The sequence below is a fragment of the Lepidothrix coronata genome, unplaced genomic scaffold (assembly GCF_001604755.1).
Source record: "Lepidothrix coronata isolate B3197 unplaced genomic scaffold, Lepidothrix_coronata-1.0 Scaffold3, whole genome shotgun sequence".
In the NCBI taxonomy this organism is placed as follows: domain Eukaryota; kingdom Metazoa; phylum Chordata; class Aves; order Passeriformes; family Pipridae; genus Lepidothrix; species Lepidothrix coronata.
In genome coordinates, this window is record NW_016690183.1 from 1,262,263 (window position 1) to 1,281,963 (window position 19,701).

Consider the following 19,701-nt stretch of genomic DNA (forward strand, 5'->3'; position numbering starts at 1 on the left):
AGCAGCCAGTTATTAAAAGGTGTTCCCAATAAAAATAGCTTTCACTAGATACTATTGACGTATTGCATTAAAGTGTGCAAGAAAGAAGAGGAAAGAATGTCATGTTCTCAGTAGAAAGGCTCATCTTCTGAAAGAGGTCGACAACAGTGACACAAACTTTCTCAAGCCTAGATAGTTTTCCTTCAGTCTACCAATTAAAATGTCTTTGATATTTGCTATCACCTCTTACAGAGTTTTAGCATTTCTGAATTTTTTTACATTAAAAACAACCCCTTGAACTATTACCATTGCCTATTTTTGTGAAGTTCTCCTTCCAGCTCCTCGTGGATTTAATCTCCTTCACAGTTCATAAAGGAAGGTATGAACTTTAATGTGAAGCTTTATTTGCAGAAGCTGTGGACACAAGTATAATTTATAAGAAATGAATATTAGAGTGTAATTCCTATGACATCCATATTGCTTATCAAGGAATATCTTTTTCTTTCCGGCAAAACACTTTGCAATGTTGTTTTGAGCTGGGGATCCCTTCCATTTAATCACTTTCCAATTTTTACATGGTTGGATATCTTGGCAAAAAGGCAGGTTTCTCTTGTGATGATGAGGGAGAGTTTAAATTAGAAAAGAAGGCACAAGAAGAAGAAAGGAAGAGAAAAATTTTAGGGAAACCAATAGAAAATATGTGAAGTGCCAGGGATGGTAGCTTGATGTAAGGAACCAGATAGTTCTGGAGGGATCAGAGGGAAGAGAACCTGGCAAAATCAAATCCTGAAGACATTTGAGAGGAAAATAGACTCTTGTAAATCAAAATTATGTACTTCGGGTGTAAAGCACCACATACCTTGTATGGCAGAGTCATGACTGGAGTTTCTACCTGCTATGATGCACCCTTTCTATCCCTTTCAGAGATAATGGGATGATAGCATTTTCTTTTAGGTATGTCTTTCAATGACTCCCAAGTTGGAGAAAGAGAAGCTTGAGTCATACTCCTTAAATGTCTTAAGAGTTTAAGTACAGAAGTGCCTGTCTTAGATATTTTGTCAGTTAGTCTTGCTGGTAGTGTTTTACAGCTCTGTAATTGGTTAGACTTCCCATTTTCTGAAACCACTCTTCTAAATGAATATGCCATAACATCTTTCTATAAATAAAAACATTAATTAATAATTCCCATTGGCCAGCTTAGGCTTTTATACTCTCTGAATTCCTGATCACTTATTTTCTCCCTTCAGTATCATCTGTCTTCTTTTTTTCCTTAGGATTCACAAAGTTGTCACTGTGTCCATTACATAAGAACTTTGAAGTAATTTTAAGATTTTTGAAAGGACAATTCATAAAACTGTATTTTGATTTTTTGAAAGGAGATTTTCAACTCTATTATGCCCTCCAAATGGCTTCCTTTTAGAAATCACAGTCCTTACTGCATATATGTATGTTTATGTATGTCTTGATTGTCCTCCCTATCTGGGCATCATAAAATATGGTAAGAGGGAGACTGAAACTCATGACTTCTTGGGCAGCACAGACATAAAGCTATGTTCCACTAACAAAAAAAAAATTCAAATTACAATCTCTATATGAAATTTTAAGTGATGTATGTCTTATGTATGTAGTGAGGATAAAGCATTTTAAAAGCAATAGTTTTTATACTAAAACTGCCACGTATTGATATAAAGGATTAGCTTTCAATATATGTATATATTTAGTTATAGTATATCTTAGCCAATTATTTAAAAAAATAAAAAGGGGAAGGAACTGGGCAACTCTCCCCAAAACCCAGGCATCAGTTCTGAGGGATAAACGTGTGTCTGACAGAAAGATCTGTGCTGCTCATCCTTAGCAGTTTTGCCCTGAGGACTCATAAGTGAATCTCGTAGGAAATTGTGTTCTTGTTAAAATATATTTCACTTGTTTGTCTAGGATGTAATCTTGTATATTCTTTGTGTGTATCTAATGCTTAAAAAGAAAATTTTGAATACTGTTAAAATCTGGGGATTTAGGAAAGGTATGTGGGGTGATTAAGCAAGCTTTGTGCTTGCACCTTCATTTGGGAAGCATGCATTGCTTTAGTTTCCTTTACTGTGATTCTTGATTGTGACATTTAAGAGATTAAACAATAATGTTGACAGCCTTTAGCCTTAGATTTCTTTAGCACTTCTATTATAAATTTATGCTAAGATTCTGTGAGGGAAGCTAAAGCTATAAGAAATTCTTCATGGATGCCTTATGGAATACTTAAGGGAGATTACCTTTCCCTGATGCACATTTGTGCCTACTGAAGTGTTATATCACGTTTCAGATAAATTTACTTAGCATTTATTTGACAAATGGGAGAAATGTGTAGATTTCACTAATCTTTAAAAACAAAGTAGCAAAAAGAATTATTGGTCACTAGAGAGGTCCAATATGAGGAAGCACACATCAATTCAAAATATACTTTATTTTTTTCCCCTTAAGGTATCTCAGGTTTTTCCAAACAGTTTTCAAGGAAGAAATATGTTTTTAAATTAAAATAGAAAGGTAATGTTGCAGATGCAAAGCTACAACACGGAGCTAGCTACTGCTCACATTTGTATGCTTTTCTTCTTCACATAAGCATTCTTGTAATCCTGTGGAAAGCAGGAAACTTTTTTAAGTGCAGATTTTTTATTATCTAGAAGGTACAGTTCCAGTAGAGTCATGGAAGTGATGTGTATGCATGACTAGGCCTTTAACATGTCACTGTCCATGCTGCGATGGGGAGGATGTAAGCACAGGGTAAACTAGTTTTCAGAGAGTGATACAAACCTTAGAATTGCATAGTAATTTTTTCTCAAGTCCCCTTTTGTTTAAAAAAAATGCTGTTATATAGTGTGGGTAATAGTAATTCCAGAGTACTGGAAAAAGTACAGTGTTTAAAGTACTAGCCTAGCTTTGAAAGTACTTTAGTATGATGAACAGATGAAAAGGAGCTGCTCCTCATATCCAGAGTTTGCAGTAACAAACTGAGTTTTGCAGGAGACTAAGGATTCTAACAAATGGGTTGTTATAGTTAGAACTTCAGTGGAAGCAAGGTCTTCATCCTGTTCTTCTAAGTTACTGTTCCATAATGAAAGGGGTTGCATGAAATACAAATTACTCCAGAGCTGATCTTTGACACCTGACGCTCAAACTTTTGATTTTGAAACTTCAACAAAGATGTGTTTGAATGGGAGTTCTTCAGTAAAGCTTTTGACATATAATTGCCTGAAAGTCTAGTTTTCCAGCTACTGAGCTAGGCTTACAATTCATGTCAAAATGGAGAAACAATTTTAATTCTTCTATATATTTGTATTTATCTCTCATTTTGCTGTATTCTTGCATGAAATGCTACAGATCTCTCCTTCTTTCTGTTTGTCAGAGATGTATCCTGAATTTTTTCTTTCTCCTTGATAAAATAGTTTTTCTGTGTTGAAATTACAAATGTGTGAAAAAGGAAGAATGGAATTTTACTGTGCAGGGGGATGTTGAGATACCTGATTGGTTTCATCTCCATTTACTGCAAAATCAGAAAATTACTGAAAGGTTGCTGAGAAAATACAGGTCTAACTACATCTGCTTTATATTCAGAAATACATAAATCCATAGGGGAAAAAAGGTTTGCTGATTCAACTGTTGAAGAGGAAGGTCCTTGTTCTAAGACTCCTGGCATATGTATGTCATTGGTACACATAGAACAAGTGATAGATGCAAAGTCTACTTCAGGAGAAATCACAGAAGGACATCATTCCCTTCACAGTTATTTCTTACAAATTCTGAAATACTTTGAATTGTTGCAAAGGTCTAATGTAATATCTGTTAAAGAGGAACATGCATTTTGGAAAGCCTCAGATCATTAACTGGGTAAGAAAAAAAAAGTCACAGGAGAGAACAGTGAGAGTGTGAACTTTCACACATCTAGACTATTAACTGCAGCTAAAATTAACCAAGGTGCTGGTTCACATTTCGATCATGAGACTTCAGTCTTGGTCTTGTATTTCTCTGTGTTTCCTACAAGGAGCAAGTACACAGCTTGAACATGTTTTCTCAGAGTTTCAGGGTGCTAAGTTTCCATTGCGGCTTGTTTTTTCCTTCTCTAAAATGAAGACACTTATCCTCCTAAAGTCCTTTAGAAAGTGAATGTGCAATCTAAAAGTTCTCAGGCCCAACCAAGCAAACCTTGGCATAGAATTAATGGGAAAACCAACTGACTTCATTATATTGTGCATTACTAGAGCCTGGATTAATCTGGAGGCAGCTCTTCAATGTGTAGCTGGGCTGTTCCCACAGTCCTAAAATGACCAGAGTTGTAGGTATGCATATTATGTCCATGGCACTTATCCTAAGAGAGCTGGCTCTGCTCTCTAGCATGCAGGGACAATGCTTACTTGCTCTCTGAGGGCTCACACCTGCAGCAGCAGAATGGAATGCGTGTGAGTGTGCTGCTCAGTGTTGTTGCATGGTCAGTGAAGCTGATCTTGTCCTTGTAAACATCAGTATTATCACTAATACCTGTGAGTTTTCTCCATAAATCTTACATGGCAGGTGACATAGCTGAAGTTCAGGGGGACTGAATGGGTTTTGCTGGTTTCTACTGGGATGATTCTTTTTGGAAAGAATATCTGAGCTATTTTTGTTGTACAGCGTTCCTAAACAACTTGAATAAATGGTTGCTTAGTAAGATTCATACCTACAAATATGAGGGGTTTTTTTTGCACATCAAACATATCAAATATAAACTGCAGTTGAGTTTTTTAACCTTCTTTCCTTTTTCTAAGAGATTTTTTTCCAAAGTCTCTCTCCATATGGATATGATGTTGCTTTTTTGCCAAGTTTCTTTAGCATTTAGTGGGATAAGTGTGGTGTTCTCCACTTAAAATATCACCTAAATCTAATAAGTTTTACATTAAGAATAAGTTGTTTACAGAACTATAAAGATTTTTTCATCGTTCACTAAAAAGTTGGACAGTGGTACTTTGAACTTGTGTGAGATAGTTTAACATAATTCTGTGGTATCATCACATTTCCCTCCACAATATGCAGGTTGCCAAAAGACATAAACTGCTTTTGTCACAAAGTGCTGGGTTATAAAACTTGTGTTTGTGTTAGGCCACATCAGTTGGGAAGTTTGAAAATGCTTTGAAATACAGTCTAGTTAGAATGACCATCTGCCTTCAGCTTCTTTTACTGTCTGCTATGGAAATACGTAGAAGTTGTTTAGATGCAATGATACAATATTATTCAGTCCACTTGTGTCTGTGTGTGCAGTTATTATTGCTTGGATTGCACGTGATATTGTTGTTATGCCTGTTAATTAATGTAGTGATATGCGGTTGAGATCAGGAAGAGAAGTGTCTTCAGAAAAGTGAAAAATAGCATACAGTTCTCTTATATTGTTTTAAGTATCAGATTTGAAAGCTAGTTTGTGTTAGTATGTTTTTAATGAAATTCTCTATGTACCAAGTCATCAATACCATTTTTTGGTAATGGGTTTTCTTACTTCAATATTGTAAGCATCATGTAAGTCTAGGTGATGCTTAAGTTCTAGCAGCTTTAATACTTCACAGGAAGGACACACAGGCAATTTAAAGTCTGTATGTTACTAGAATTAGGAAAGTGCTGCTAAAATATATCTTTATTTTTCTCAATTTACTTTAATAATAAATAGGCTTCCCTTGTGCTTTCCATAAGAAGTGTGCTGGTACCTGCAAAACGAACTGGGAATCTAAGTTGCCAGTTTTTTCTAGTTTATACAGAAGCAAAAGTTTGGAACCATAATATAGGTCATCAGGCATAAGTATTTACCTTGTTCTCCTTGTCTTCTTAAATGTGCTAATAAATGCCAAAGCATGTACAGGAATTGCCATTATTCTTGCATTTTTCATTTCTAAATCTTGCTGTGTATAATGATTTAGTGAATCTGTGTATAACTTAGAGTTCTGAGTGAAGTAATGAAATGGATTTCTCACTAATGCATCACTGTATTTGAAATAAGTCTTTCTGCAGTCATTGCCTTTTATCACTGCAGAGCCATTAACTAATAGCTTCCATCCTGGGACAATGGAGTGACTAGAGCCTGAGGGAAAATAATTTTCTATAATATATCTGCAAGAAGCACCAGTCTACAAGAGCTGGATTTTGTAGAAGCTGACTATAGAAATCATTTGTTACTATTATTTTGGGAAGAGTGAGGGCTGAAAAGTGATGAGAGGTATTCACATAATCAGAGAGAAAGAACAGAGAAGAGACGTGCTTTCCAGCAGGAGATTCTTGTTTAACTGTGAGACCAGCTAAAGAAGAAAGTGCAAAGCACTGGAAAACAGCACTTCAGTTTGGAGATGAAGCTGTGTGCAGCAGGGAGGATCCTGGCACCCTTCCAGGCCCCTAGCCCTAAGCCTCTGCAGTGATCTGGACTAGTGAGAAGAAATTAGGTCAATGTTTGTCTTTTTATCTAGCTCTGTTTTTCTTGTGTTTCTGCAGTAAAGATGAGTTTGTCTCAGAATCAAGAACAAATGTTTTGTTTGCATTAATTAGCATATCACGATTAAGTGAACATTAAGCTGAGGTTAGAGTTGGAGGAAAGCATATGGATTAACTACCTTGGAGTAGGAATAGCCCTGAGCAAGTCCTAGGAGCCTACAGCAGAGGTGCATGAGGTGAAAGAGGAGGAGAGCCTGTGCTGACAACATTCCAGCCTAACCCTAACCCAGCGTACTGGGAGCTGGCTGTTGACCCTCTATAATGACCTTCTACTTAGGGAGAACTCTTGATAGTGTAATCCTACCCCTTGAGATTGTTGGCTGTGGGATTGTTCAAAACAATCTCACAGACAGGAGTTAAGAGTTTTCAGAACAACACACAAAGTGCAGTTACCCAATGCTGGTTTCTGTAGTCCAACTGGGAGAGGTGCTATTGGATGAAGCATTTCATTTAGGTATTACCTAGATCCAAAAAATGCCTGGAGTACAATATAAGTTTAAAGAAATGAAGGCTGCAAGAAACTAGGATAATTGGAATTGAGTTGGGAGTTATTGACTTGATAAGGGTAGAATTAAAAACCTGAATGAATTTGAAAAACCTCATCTCTTAGTGTTCACTCACAAAAGGAGGAGTAGGTGTCATGGTGTCTTCAAAGCACTTGTGACACACACAGGGGACAGTTCCTTCCTCTGGGCTCTGGATTCACATAAGGAACTTGAGCATCAGGTTGTTTTGGATGTATTTCTGTTTCTGCACGGGAGCAATTACCAACACCCGTTTCCAGTATCCTGCTCCCACTCACATAACAGTTCCCCCAGCACTGTGTGACTATTTAAGGACTGACCACCCCCCCACCACCACCACTGCCCCGTTCTAGCAGTCCGTAGATATTAATGCTGTTTTGCATCTGTGGCAAATGGAGTGGGATAAGGAAGATGTAAAGCAGAAGTTCAGGGTGAGGCAAGTAGTAAACATAGTGCTTCAGTTTGTGTGTTGATAAGAAAGCTGGCATGAGGACTAAAGAATAGCCAGGGATTGTCTTTCAGGTAATTTAGGCAGCATCTTTTTTTTCTTTAGTCAGGCTGAATGCTTCAGTACAATTTATGAACTATTAAACAATTTAAATTTTTCCTTAGTAAGATATGTGGATATCTAAATATCTCTTGAGAGTAAGGAAACCAAGAAGTACATTAACAACTGTCAGTGAAGGTTTTTAATCCTTCATTGTATGCCACTGTTGAGACCTAGGACATTAGCAGGAATTCTGTAAGGCAGCAGTGTTCCGATCAAGAAAAATAGCTCTCATTTCCCTAATGAATTCTAAAAGTACTTTAAATTCCACATAATAACTAATGTGCATTAATCTTGACCCCTGCAAGTCTGTAATGGCTGCTAAACAGCAGTGTATATCAACAATTAATGTGCCTGCTTGAAGCATGCGCTAAAAACATTGGTAGAAGAAGAGCAGTGCTGCTTTTTAATGCAGGGGGAGAAAATCCAGGAATCAAAATGAGTAGATACTCCCATTTGTTAGTAGTTTATTAATGATTTGAACTCCTAGTAGGTTTTTCCTTTGGGAAAAACAAAGTCAGATTTTTTACAAAACTTGAACTTACTTCAGAAGACTGTTGTATCAAGCCGATTTTGGAGATTTGTCCCTGCATTACTATCAACGAAGCACATGAAATGTGCATAAAAGCAGAATATGGATGATTTAATTCCCCACCCAACAGTAGATGTCACAGCAGGAAAAAGTGTCCTTTTCCATGTTACGCAAGCATATTGCCACCACATTGCACAGAAGAGGTCCATTTCCTGAAGGCAATGTCTCCTGTGCAGAGCCTCCTTTTGCTGTTTCTCAAACTACCAGTGTTGCTTGAGTGTGTCTTTAGCTATCCCAGTAAATATTTACTGGAAAACTAAACTGAATGCATGACAGTATATGTTTTGCCAGTTACTGTGAAATAAAGCATCAGACAAACCGGATCATGTTGAATGCTCATGCAAAGTACGTTCCTACTAGGCAGAGAACCTGTAGAGCTTGCAGATGCAATCAACAGAAATATAAGGTGTCTCAGCTGATGTTGCTGTTTGCTTCAGACTACTGTGTCTGGAATGGTAATACAAGAAGGCTTTTAGTGTTCCTCGTGTTAGCAAGGGTGGGTGAACTGCACCTTAGCTGTGGGGACAGAACTGCATGCAAAATCTCGATACGTGGTCAGGCTTCTCTCTGCCACGGCTGCACACGTGCACTGCTGCCCCCATCCCCAAGGGTCGCCCAGCTGTGCAGGCTGGAAAGGAGCAGGGGTATGTCCGAATGAAGTCAGCTGTGAAGTATGTGCAGTCACTTGGGAGTGGGCCTCTAAAATAGTTCTATTCCTGAAATCACACAGAGAAGTGTCTGGTCTTTCTTCCATCCGGGCCCCTGCCTGGCATGTCAGACCTTGCTCCTGTCCCTGCATCAGTGTGGCTATCTCATTCTCAGCAACTAGAAAGAGAACAGCTTGTGGCAGTCTTAGTTTTTGTTAAATGTTTGAAGTGCTGTGGCTGTCTAGTCATTTGGAGCCCAGAGAAACACCTTTTCACACAGTCCTCTTGTGTGCATCCATGTATCCAGGTAAATTGATAATTTTACTCTCTATGAGCCTAAAGCTGGTACCACTACATCAATAAGACCAGGTTGTCATGGCTTAGCTCCAGATACCATCTAAGTACTACACAGCCTCTCACTTGCTTCCCCCCACCCTGTGGGGAGGAGAACTAGAAAAAAAAATAAACTTGTGGGTTGAAATAAAAACAGTTTAATAATTGAAATATAAAATACTACAGTAATAACAGCATCATAATAATTGTAATTAAAAGGACAGAGAGAAATAAAACCTAAGGGAAGAGAGAGGTGTGCAATACAACTTCTCACCACCTTCTGCCTTGTCCCCCAGCAGTGATTGGCCCCTCCTGGCCAACTCCCCCCATTTTATATATGGACATGATGTTCTGTAGTGTGGGATATCCCTTCGGCCAATTTGGGTCAGCTGGCCATGCTCCCCACCAGCTTCCTGTGCAGCTCCTCACTGGCAGAGCACGGGAAACTGAAAAGCCCTTGGCTCAGGGTAAGCACTGCTGAGCAAAACTAAGCAATCAGTGTATTATTGACATTATTCTCATACTAAATCCAACCCCACAGTACAGCTTCTAGGAAGAAAATTAACTCTATCCCAGCTGTAACTGGGACACGGGCTCAGTGTGCTGTTACTCTGCCTGTTACTCTGGACTGATAATAGATAATGAGCATCTTCTCCTTCAGATGTCTTATTCATTAGTGGTATGGTAAAGGCTGCAGCTGAACTGTGTATCTGGTTTTTGGACGGCACCATCATAAAAATTTGCAACTTTGCATCAGAAAGTACAGATCAGGTATAAACTGCCTTTTGTTAGTTCAATTTTATTCCAGAAATACCAACAGAAAAAACTGTGGAGCAGAATGTAGAGGGGATGGCGACTGTGAGGCAGAAGAGCTGCGATCTGCTGCACCGGGTAGTTTGTCATAGTGTGAAAACAACAGGTACGGTGAATTCTCAGTGGTGTGATTTCATTTGGCAGATAGGCTGGTTGGCATATGCCTGTTTGATCCAGATGGAATTTGTGGCTCTCTATGACCCAGTATTGTAGAGGTCCAAATTTAATTAATGCAGACCCACTTTTTAGGGAGTTTAATGGTAGTGCACGTTTAAAGAAAGATGGATAGTATTCTGGTTTGAATGTATTTTATATATTGGTATGCTGTATATATCATTTATGCAAACCTTATAAAACTGATGTAGAAGTCACCTAGTTCTGTGAGATATTCTTACAACTTTCCTCTGTTTCTCATGGAAACCTAGCAGTTTCTAGCCCAATTTCTAACAAATTTTTCAACATTTACCAAGAAGTGACTTCCTGTCACTGTAATTTCATTTTGTAATTTACTAGCTTTTCTAAAACATCTTTAAGCACACTTGAATGTCTGAAGCCAAATGCTGACAAATTATTTTCTAGGTTCTCTGTAGCTTTGTATTTCAGTGCTGTTGTGTCTCCAAAACAAAGTCTTCACAAACGTGTTTTACTGCTTGGAAAAGAAGATTTATTGTATACAGTTTTGACCAATAAATAAAGAAAAATACAAGCTGCCAGGGCTTGGAATTTGGGGAAGGAGGGTGTGTGGGGATAAGAAATGCCAAGATAACATGTCTTGCCCTTGGAAGTGCTGAAGTTTTCTGATAAAGTTTTAAAGGAATTTGAAGTCTGGTTTTTTTTGTGTTCCAGTGGAAATGACATTATTACCAGTATCCATACGGAATCAGTGATTTGTTTTGTATTATTTTTTATATTTTATATTGAAACAGAGATATTGTTAGTTAATATTCTAGTGAGCAAACTCAGTGAATGAACATCCTAGAAGGATGTGGAGTTTAGCTATTTGCAGTTTAATCTCAATGATTTATTGAAAGAAGGACAAAGTAATAAAAGAGTTAGTAAAAATCAGAGTTAAAGGTTTTGACAAAATCATCTTATCTTACAGTATAACTTAGTGTAGCCCTTAACATACATATTAACATATATATTAAGATAATCTATTAATATCTGTTTTTAAAAGCTGCTATATACAAAATCTCACTTCCAACCTCCTTGGTTAGCACAGCCAGCGTGTTATCTGCTAAATTACATCTTAAATTGTTAAGAAGCCCAATAATGCATCTTGAAGAGTGTTCTCAATGTTTGAGCCGTGCTGGCAAATCCAACCAGGATTCCAAGCATTACTTTGCAGTGCTTGGGTTTTCCAACTGGAGTTGTACTCCACTATATTGACACAGGGGTACCTGCACGTACCGTGTGCTCCTGTGAGAAAAATGAAAGCAATTTGACTTTTCTCAGATAAATCAGGTGCTGTTTCTTTTCTAACTCCTCCTTTTGATGTATGGTTTTGAATTTTCTAAATTGCCCATACATCTTATATTTTTTGCCCACTTTTCATCTTATTTTTTTATTGCATGCTACCATTTCTTAAAACAATTACTCATATTTAGATCTCTAGTGAGAACATTATTCTTCGTCACTATCTGAAACTATCTCTCACTACTTCCTATAAAAGAAATTAGTTTGAAGAATTAGTCCATTTTCAAAAGACTTTTTTCAAACCAAATCCAAGTAGAGTTGCTTTACAATACCCATCCAGGCACTGGGAAGGAAGTATCTCCTCTCTTGGTATCTCCTATTACAGCCTCCCAGAGCTACCCAGAATCTCTACAGAGCTACAAATCTTACGTTTGTTGTCAGAATGGGTGATACTTGTAAACTAGAAGAAGCTGGAAAGAGAATTTGCTGCAAACAACAACGGCCTGGTTTAGCTTTAAGATAGAATTAAGAAGTGATATGCCAGAGTGCATCTGTGCATTTTCCATTATGGAAGTGTCAGGTAATAGTATGGCATTCCACATAGTAAAAAGGATATTTAATTTTCTGTTGTCTTCTACACATCAGCAACAGGAATATTTGTTGTGTGATATAAAACTGCCACTGTCACAGTTGCCTTTTGAAGAAATAATCAATGTTGTGTGTCATAAATATCTTCTTGTAACAACTATATGGATTATTTTTAAACAACTTGAAGTTACTAAAATAGCAAGTAATACTTTAGAGGCACAGTTTATTTATCTTTCAGAAGAAAAATTGTATGTTCAACTTTTCAGTTTTCTATTACCCAATTTAATTAATATCTGTATCTAAATTAGTTCAGTGCAGGGAACATCAGCCTTTCCTTTTAAAGTTTTATTGCTACACTGTTTGTTTCTGAAATATCCCAATCAAATGCTTAGTTGCTAAGAAATCACCATTCTTAAGGAAATATTAAGAAAACATTGTTAAGAAACTACCATTGGAGTGATTTTCTTGTTATTAAACTCTCCCCTTGATATAAATATCAGGGAAACACAGGCTTGTCAAATGGACAATTTTAGCAAAATTTGCAAAATATCATTGTTGACACATTGTAGTAATTTCTGTATTTATTTTAAATTTTCTGTGACTTCCTGACTCTAAAAACTCTCTTTCCATTTAGATATACATTGAGTGTTTACTTCAGAGAACTAACTATAAAGCTGTTGTTAAGATGGTTTTCAGTTTCCAAAACAGTTTCTCACCATTAGAATTGTGCACAGGTGTGCTAGATTTTAAAGCAGAAAGGCACTGAAGCTGTACAGAATTTAATTAGATCTCACTTTACTGTTGTGTTAGTTAAAATACGCTTTGGAGCTGTCAGTTGGAATTGGTGGGTGCCTGTGAAGACGCTTTTGTGAGCAGCATTAAACGCGTGCTGTTCCTCCAACTGCAGGGACTCTCTCTGCACCCCAGTGCTGTGCAAGAAACATTCTCAGTGCATTTTTCTGCATATTAGATTTCTGGATCATCCTGTAATCCTGCAGACAACATTGGATGAGTTCTTGAGGAAATATATGAGGTGTCTGGCATTTGTTCCTGCGACACTAAATATTGTCCTGTTTGTCATAGCGTAAGCGAAAAGTGAAAACACACACTCCAGCTTGGCAGTGTGGGGCTAGTGCTATTTGTTGCTCTTAAAACAAGCACGCTTGGCAGCGTGCTGTGCTGTGCCAGGAAAGAGCACCGGGACAGAAAATTCCATGTTCCTGCACAGATGAATGAGAGAAATTGCCAGAGGGCAGACACCTGAGTTACAGGCATGCTATGGACAATTGCTCACTCTCCTGTCAAGTGTATAGAAAAGAACATGGAATGGTTTGACTTGGAAGGGATCTTAAAAGATATTGCCATGTATCTCATATTAAGAAAATATAACTGCAAAACTTAGAACATCTCCCTGAAAATTTAACCATCTTGTCTGTCCCATGTAACGTATTAATGATCACAACTTTGATTTTCAGTCTGTGTGTTCTCAGATCTCAAGAACTTTAACTTTGTTAGCCAAGTACTGGGCTGGCATCTTCAAAGTTGGTTGAAGAACAGTTTTCCTGGATAACCAGCCCTAATTCTTCATAACTGAAGGATATTGCCACAGAACTAGTTTATCCAGATAAGTCATTCCCATAGTCAAATTACTATGGAAGAGAGTCAACTTCCAGTTGCATTACTAAATGCCACATCACCTTCTTTTCATTATGGAAGGAGTTTACAGAAAGCTGTGGTCTAGGTGTGTGCGGAAACAGGACACACCTTCCACGTTGAACTTCAGAGGTGTGCCTGTGGCAGTGTAGGCTGTCTTGCGGGGCTGTAATGCTGTTGGAAGGCAGCATGTTGTTTCCAAATGCCCTTTGCCTTTCAAACTGCTTATGGCTGCTGTGAGTGTTCCAATTAGACAGCAACTTGGCTGTATTTGGTAGCAAATTTAAGTCCTGATTTATAATGTCAGTGCTGTAAGCTGATTGCTTGTAAAAGACTAAACACATTTAGTCTGCAGACTCTACTTTGTTACTGCACCTCTTCTAGGAGTTATTGAAAAAAATCAGGTCAATTTGCAATAATTTAGTTTACATCTTACAGAGAGAGATGGGGATATTTGGAGTTTAAAGGATATGTGAACAATTTTTTAAATATTTGCTATAGTTTTCTTTTGCAAGTTTAAAATGAGCTTTGGAAAAGTTTTGCATTTGCTTTGTTATAAACAAGGGTTATGTTGCCCTTTGAGTTCCTCTGCTGGTTTAGATGTTTCTATTTTATTGTAGCACTGTGTTTCTTAAAGGAGTGCCATTAGGGTGCAGAACAAACCAGACACAATCTGCTTTTCAGTTAATAGAAGAAAAGTGTTTTTTCAAATATTATTTATTTCCAACAAACTATAAATTAAGGCCTTAAGACTGTAGAAGCATCAGGTGCTGAACATTTTTTCACTGCTTTGTTCCCTATGGCTCTTTCAGTGAACTAAATTTAAATTGAAATTATAAGAATGAAGTTTTCATTTGACCTGTAGTTGTATACTGCAATTGTATTTTAGTGATCATTTTAAGAAATCAAAAACTGAATAAATTTTTATTTTCAGTAACTTTTCAGGTGCTATTTTTTATATGCATAAACCATGTGCTATTGCAATTTTGTAATTCTGTCTCTTTGTTTGGAATACCACTACATATATTTCTCATTAGCATTCTATAGATTAAATTTGCCTAAAACCACTTTTATACATATATAATTACAAATATTTTTTCATTTTTAATATCATTGTGAATTACACTTATAGTTGATTTAAATATCTTGATAATTAGTTTAAATATGTGGGCAGGTTTTAAATGTAAATCTGTTTTTGAAAGATTTCTCAAGCACGTGAATTGGTGGGCCTCCTGGTAGTGGGGATTATAAAAGAAAAATACTAGTGCAAAGAGAAAGGAAATGTGAATTGCAGAAGTTTTTTCACAGAATTGTCAGATATTTAAAGTTCTACATTCAGTCTTTTGGCAATTGTTCATATGTGAAGTTAAAGATTATAAAAGTTATGTAAAGTTATTATGGTTATGTTTGGGTTTTAATAGCAGTCAAGCAAAATTCCTTTTAAAAATGCAAATTAGGTTAATGGAAGCCTGCAGCATACTACTGAAACATTTTCTCTAAATAGTAAGAAGGAATCCTGTATGTGCTTAACTTTTCCACTCAGAAGTGCTGTGCACTATGGCTCTGAAACTGGAAATGACAAGCAGTAGGCACAAAAAATGAGAGCAATATAATTAAAAATATAATTAAAATATTATGTTTCAAATTGTTATGTTAATAGGTATGCTGCCATGGGGATATACTGCTTTTCCTCTGAAGGTGGAACTTATTAATGGAGAATTGTTTCTGAATTTGTAAAGAAAAAATGCAGCTCTGTGTTACTGATGCTCTTCTTTCATACTTCTATTAGAGTTAGCTTTGCATTTGATTTCATGATACTTACTTAAATGTTTTTGGAATAGCTGTGAAGCTGCAGTTTACAGTACACAGATACTGAAAGGTGTTTATATCATAGTAAAAACAATACATTCAGGAGAGTTTTGGGGGGGGCAGTTCTAGCGGAGGACTAATATTTGACTGCATTTTCCTTTTTTGTTTTGTGGCTTTTTCCTCCCTGTGAGTGAGGAATTTTTTATATCTAGATTGAATAGAGCTGTCATTCTAGCCTTGCTGAAATAACAAGAACCAACAATATAGATGATGTTCAGTCTTTTGCGTTTCCAAAGATACTGTTTAATACAACTGAATGAGGGATGAAAATATGTAAGAACCATCCCTTCAAGTTTTCTGGAAAGTGTTTTTGTAGACTAGAACTCCATTTTTTAATAAACTAGTTACACTGGGTATTTCAGATCCCTGTGTTTTGTTGATTGCCCTCACTATGAAGTACATTTAAATTAAAAAGTGACTTTGTTGCATAAACTACTAATTTGCTAGTCTTTGCCATAATTATTTAGTAAATTAACTGTTCTACACTTTCAAAACATAATCAGCCGACAGCGAGATATTATTTCAGTGAGATGTTATTTCTTCATAGACCTTTTTTTTTTCTACAGGCTCTGTGCTATTGGTTTTTGTCTTGGTAAACTTACAGTATCTGGGATGACTCTAAAAACCTGCTTGTCCTGACACGTTCTTTAATACAGCATCTGCAGTGGACATGTTTTGTATGTGTAACTGATAGCTGTCATACTGTAATTTCATTTTTCAGTGGATAAATACCATCAGTTTCCATAGATGCAGTCTTACAAACAAATGAATACAAATGTTTTCAGCTGTGGACATTGTGCTATAGATTCCATGACTTTATTTATCTTCATTTCTCAGTCAGCACTGAGAAATATATACATATACTTCTTATCCACTAGTTGTTAAATATGCACAACTCGTTTCTTCTTTTGCTGAGTAAGATTCCTTTAGGTTTCTTTAATTCCCAGTTAGCTTTTCTCTGGCTAATGGTATCGTTAATGCCTAAAATAGTGCTTTAGCTCTGAAGGCTGAAATCATCATGAAACCAGCAAGTGAAACTCAAGTTCCATGCATTTGTATAGCTTTTAATGAAAATGTACTAAGATTTCTTCCAACTGGGCATTTTAAGTATGGGAGCTTCCTTGTCCAAACTGCATGCTAATAGAGGCTACATGGAAATAATCAGTGTTATGCCTGAGAAACTGCTTTTTATTGTGAATTAGGCTGCATTTAGTGCCCTGAAACTCCCTCAGCACACCACATTTGAGTTTCAGTAGCAAAGTATTCAGGAAAGGCTTTTACTTCATCCCATTTTTCCTTATTAGGGATTTAGAGCCCAGATTGAATCACAGGGCTTCAGCCTTACCTCCCAGGAGCATCACTCCTACCACCCTGCACTGAACAGCAAAATCCACATAACATCACTGTGAGGAAACACTGTAAAGCAGCATCAGTTTATCTTTTTGTCCCACAGGTGCAGCAGAAAAGAAAACTCACTTCCCATTTTGATTTGGTCTCCCCTCCTGATCTCTTGTCCATCTCCCTGAAAAGCTGAGAAAGGGGAGACCAAGTGTCGCTCAACCAACCTACAAATGAAGTAGTCTGGGCTAGTGAGCATTCCTGTGTCTTGGGAAACAGCAGTAGGAATGCCTGTATAAATAAAAATGACTTTGTATTTCAACATTGCTTACAAACTCACAAGTTTGGCTGTTAATCTTTGTGTTTATTTCTTTTGGATATGCATAGTTCATGTCAGTATTTATCAAAGGTCTTTCTTGCTGTATGCTATTTTTCTATGCTCTCAGAAATAAAGTAATTTAACTATTGTTAAATTACTGCTTTTTGCTAAAAGATAGAAGATAATTTTATTAGTTTTTCATTATTGCAAGTGGGTTCACTCTCTTCTTAATAAAACCCCACCCAGCAACGAAAAGGACATTTATTTAAGAGATATCCCCTTTGCATATATTTTTCTGCTTGAAATTTGATCAAATGATCAGGAAGGGTTTTGAACATGTTTCTTACAGCTCGTTTTGAATTCTGTGCAATGCAGAATCTCAACTTTATTTTTGTCTCAGAAATACATGTCTGATATAAAATTCCATTTGGCAAGGAAAAGAGATTTTAGGATTCCACAAATCCAAATTCTTTTGCTTATGACTATGTCCCAGTTGAAGCGTTAGATTTTCCTTTGAAGCATTAGATCTTTCAGAGCCAGGAACATGATTCTTTCAGCAAGGTATGGTGCACATCAGCTTCTTGTTTAAACCAATTCATTCTCCGGAGATGTGAAGAAATGTGTTGTTCAGTCTGGCAGTACTAATCCAAAGAGACACAAAAGGGAACCATGAGACCCCCAAAGTTTGGAAGCATGAAAGTGTAGATGCTGGTGCAGTGAGATTTGGTTAATCAGTTAAGGTTTTATTTTTATAAAAAAAGCAGACACTTGAATATTTCAAAACTATGTAACAACATATAATGTATTTTGGCAATATCACGTTCGCACAATGGCTTTCTTCTTTGTTTTGGGATGCAAGAGGAAAGTAAATCTCATTATTTTCGAATAGTCTTATACTTTGTTTTCATTCCTTGTTCAGAAGGATGGAAGAAACAAAATTAACAGTACTTTGTTCTTTACACCTACAGCTGACAATAACAACAACGATTAAAAAATGAATTTTGTGAACTGACTGCTGTTTGTTAATTTAAAAGCAAGTGCTGTACTTTCTGTCTAGGCTTGAAAAAAAGTTGAGTCCCTTAGCCTCATTTTTTTCTCATGTTGAATACAAGTCTCTCAGTAAACACTGAGGTACCTCCATTCATGGACATTATCTCTGTCTGCCCTTTCAGGGGTCACAAGCGCAAACTAGATGATGATGATGATGCTGCCAGTGACTCTAGTAAAGAATCCAGCAATGAAGATGAGGAAGGAAGCAGCTCTGAAGCAGATGAAATGGCAGCAGCACTTGAAGCTGAATTGAATGACTTCATGTGAGGTTCATGCAGAAGATGGAGTTTGTAATTATATTTTACTTCTCATAAACAGATCAGACTTCAGAAGACTCCCTTATGTCAGTACTCAATGTTTTTCCAAAATGTGTGTGTATATTTTGCAAAGCAACACAAGAGGTGACACATTATTTTACAAAATTGGAATTAGATGCTTTTAAGTTGTTTTACTAAAGGAAAATATACTTTTTTAAATAAAAAAAGTATTAAGTGGGACATGGTGTGCTATGCCAAAGACATGTTAGGAGATCTATAGAACCTTCATGTACAGGACAGTGATACAAAGATTGATTAAAAACACATCAAATTTCTAAAAATAATTCAGGCTGTTTATGGGTTACAGTCTTCAAAAAAAGGAGAGAAAGGAGATGGAATTGTCTGGGTAGTACAGCAGGAACCTGATGAACTGGTCATCCTTTTCCACAAATAAAGCTATCAAATATAAAAGGATTTTTGAAATAAAAAAGAACTATTTATATTTGTATAGAAACAGAGAACATGATATGCAAGCTTTGTAAACTCTGCACTTGATCCACCTGTCATTTGCTTCTAAGAGGATACATAATGATCAACATTCATGGTTTTAGGTTACTTTGTTGAATAGTTGGGTTCTTTAGAGACATTGTTTAGATTTTTAACTTTTCTTCTCTGTAACCAGAAATATAGCACAGCATACTATGTGGTCCTATTCTGCCATAAGATGCGTATTCACCCATTTGTGTTGTCTTGGAAAGAATGAGTGCTACTTCATTCTAGATAGAATTTAATTTCTTTGACAAGAGATCTGATGTAAAGTTTTTGTATATTCTATTTCATATTTGACCCACAAAACAGATTTTCTTTCATTTAATAAAGGTTCATTTTGTACACTTTGTTTCCCTTTCGTGTTCATTTGCTTCCATCAAACATAAGGCACTTTTCTGTAATCTTTCCTTTATTCTACATGAAAATAAGGAAAAACATCAAAAGCTAGTGCAAATCTGTAGATTCAGGCAGGTAGCTGAGGCTCAGAAGAGAAACACTGGCTCAGAAGATTTCCTTTTCTTTGCTATGTGAACTGTTACATCCTGACATTTTCTCAGGTGTCTTTGACTGGCCTCTGAAATTACCATGAGTTGTTGCTCTGGTTTTGAATTTCTGAGGCTAGAATCATGGTTTATTCTCAATTGTTAGCAACAGAGAGTCAAATCCTTTTAAAAATATGTTTGCAGAAGAAGACTTATTAGTTCGTATGTTACCATATGTTCGTATGGTTAAAAG

The 19,701-nt window shown here is 36.6% G+C and overlaps 1 protein-coding gene across 3 annotated transcripts in view; it reads left to right on the forward strand.

The window, feature by feature from the left end:
* CTDP1 (CTD phosphatase subunit 1) overlaps positions 1 to 19,307 on the forward strand; it is a 109,306-nt gene extending 89,999 nt beyond the window's left edge. For 2 of the 3 annotated variants that reach the window (XM_017823049.1, XM_017823075.1), the window contains one exon: positions 18,283 to 19,307. In XM_017823049.1, the coding sequence (XP_017678538.1) occupies positions 18,283 to 18,427 (145 nt within the window). In that variant the 3' untranslated portion in view covers positions 18,428 to 19,307. The remainder of the gene's footprint in view (positions 1 to 18,282) is intronic. The other variant, XM_017823057.1, reaches the window with a different exon arrangement.
* The last annotated feature ends 394 nt before the right edge of the window (positions 19,308 to 19,701 follow it).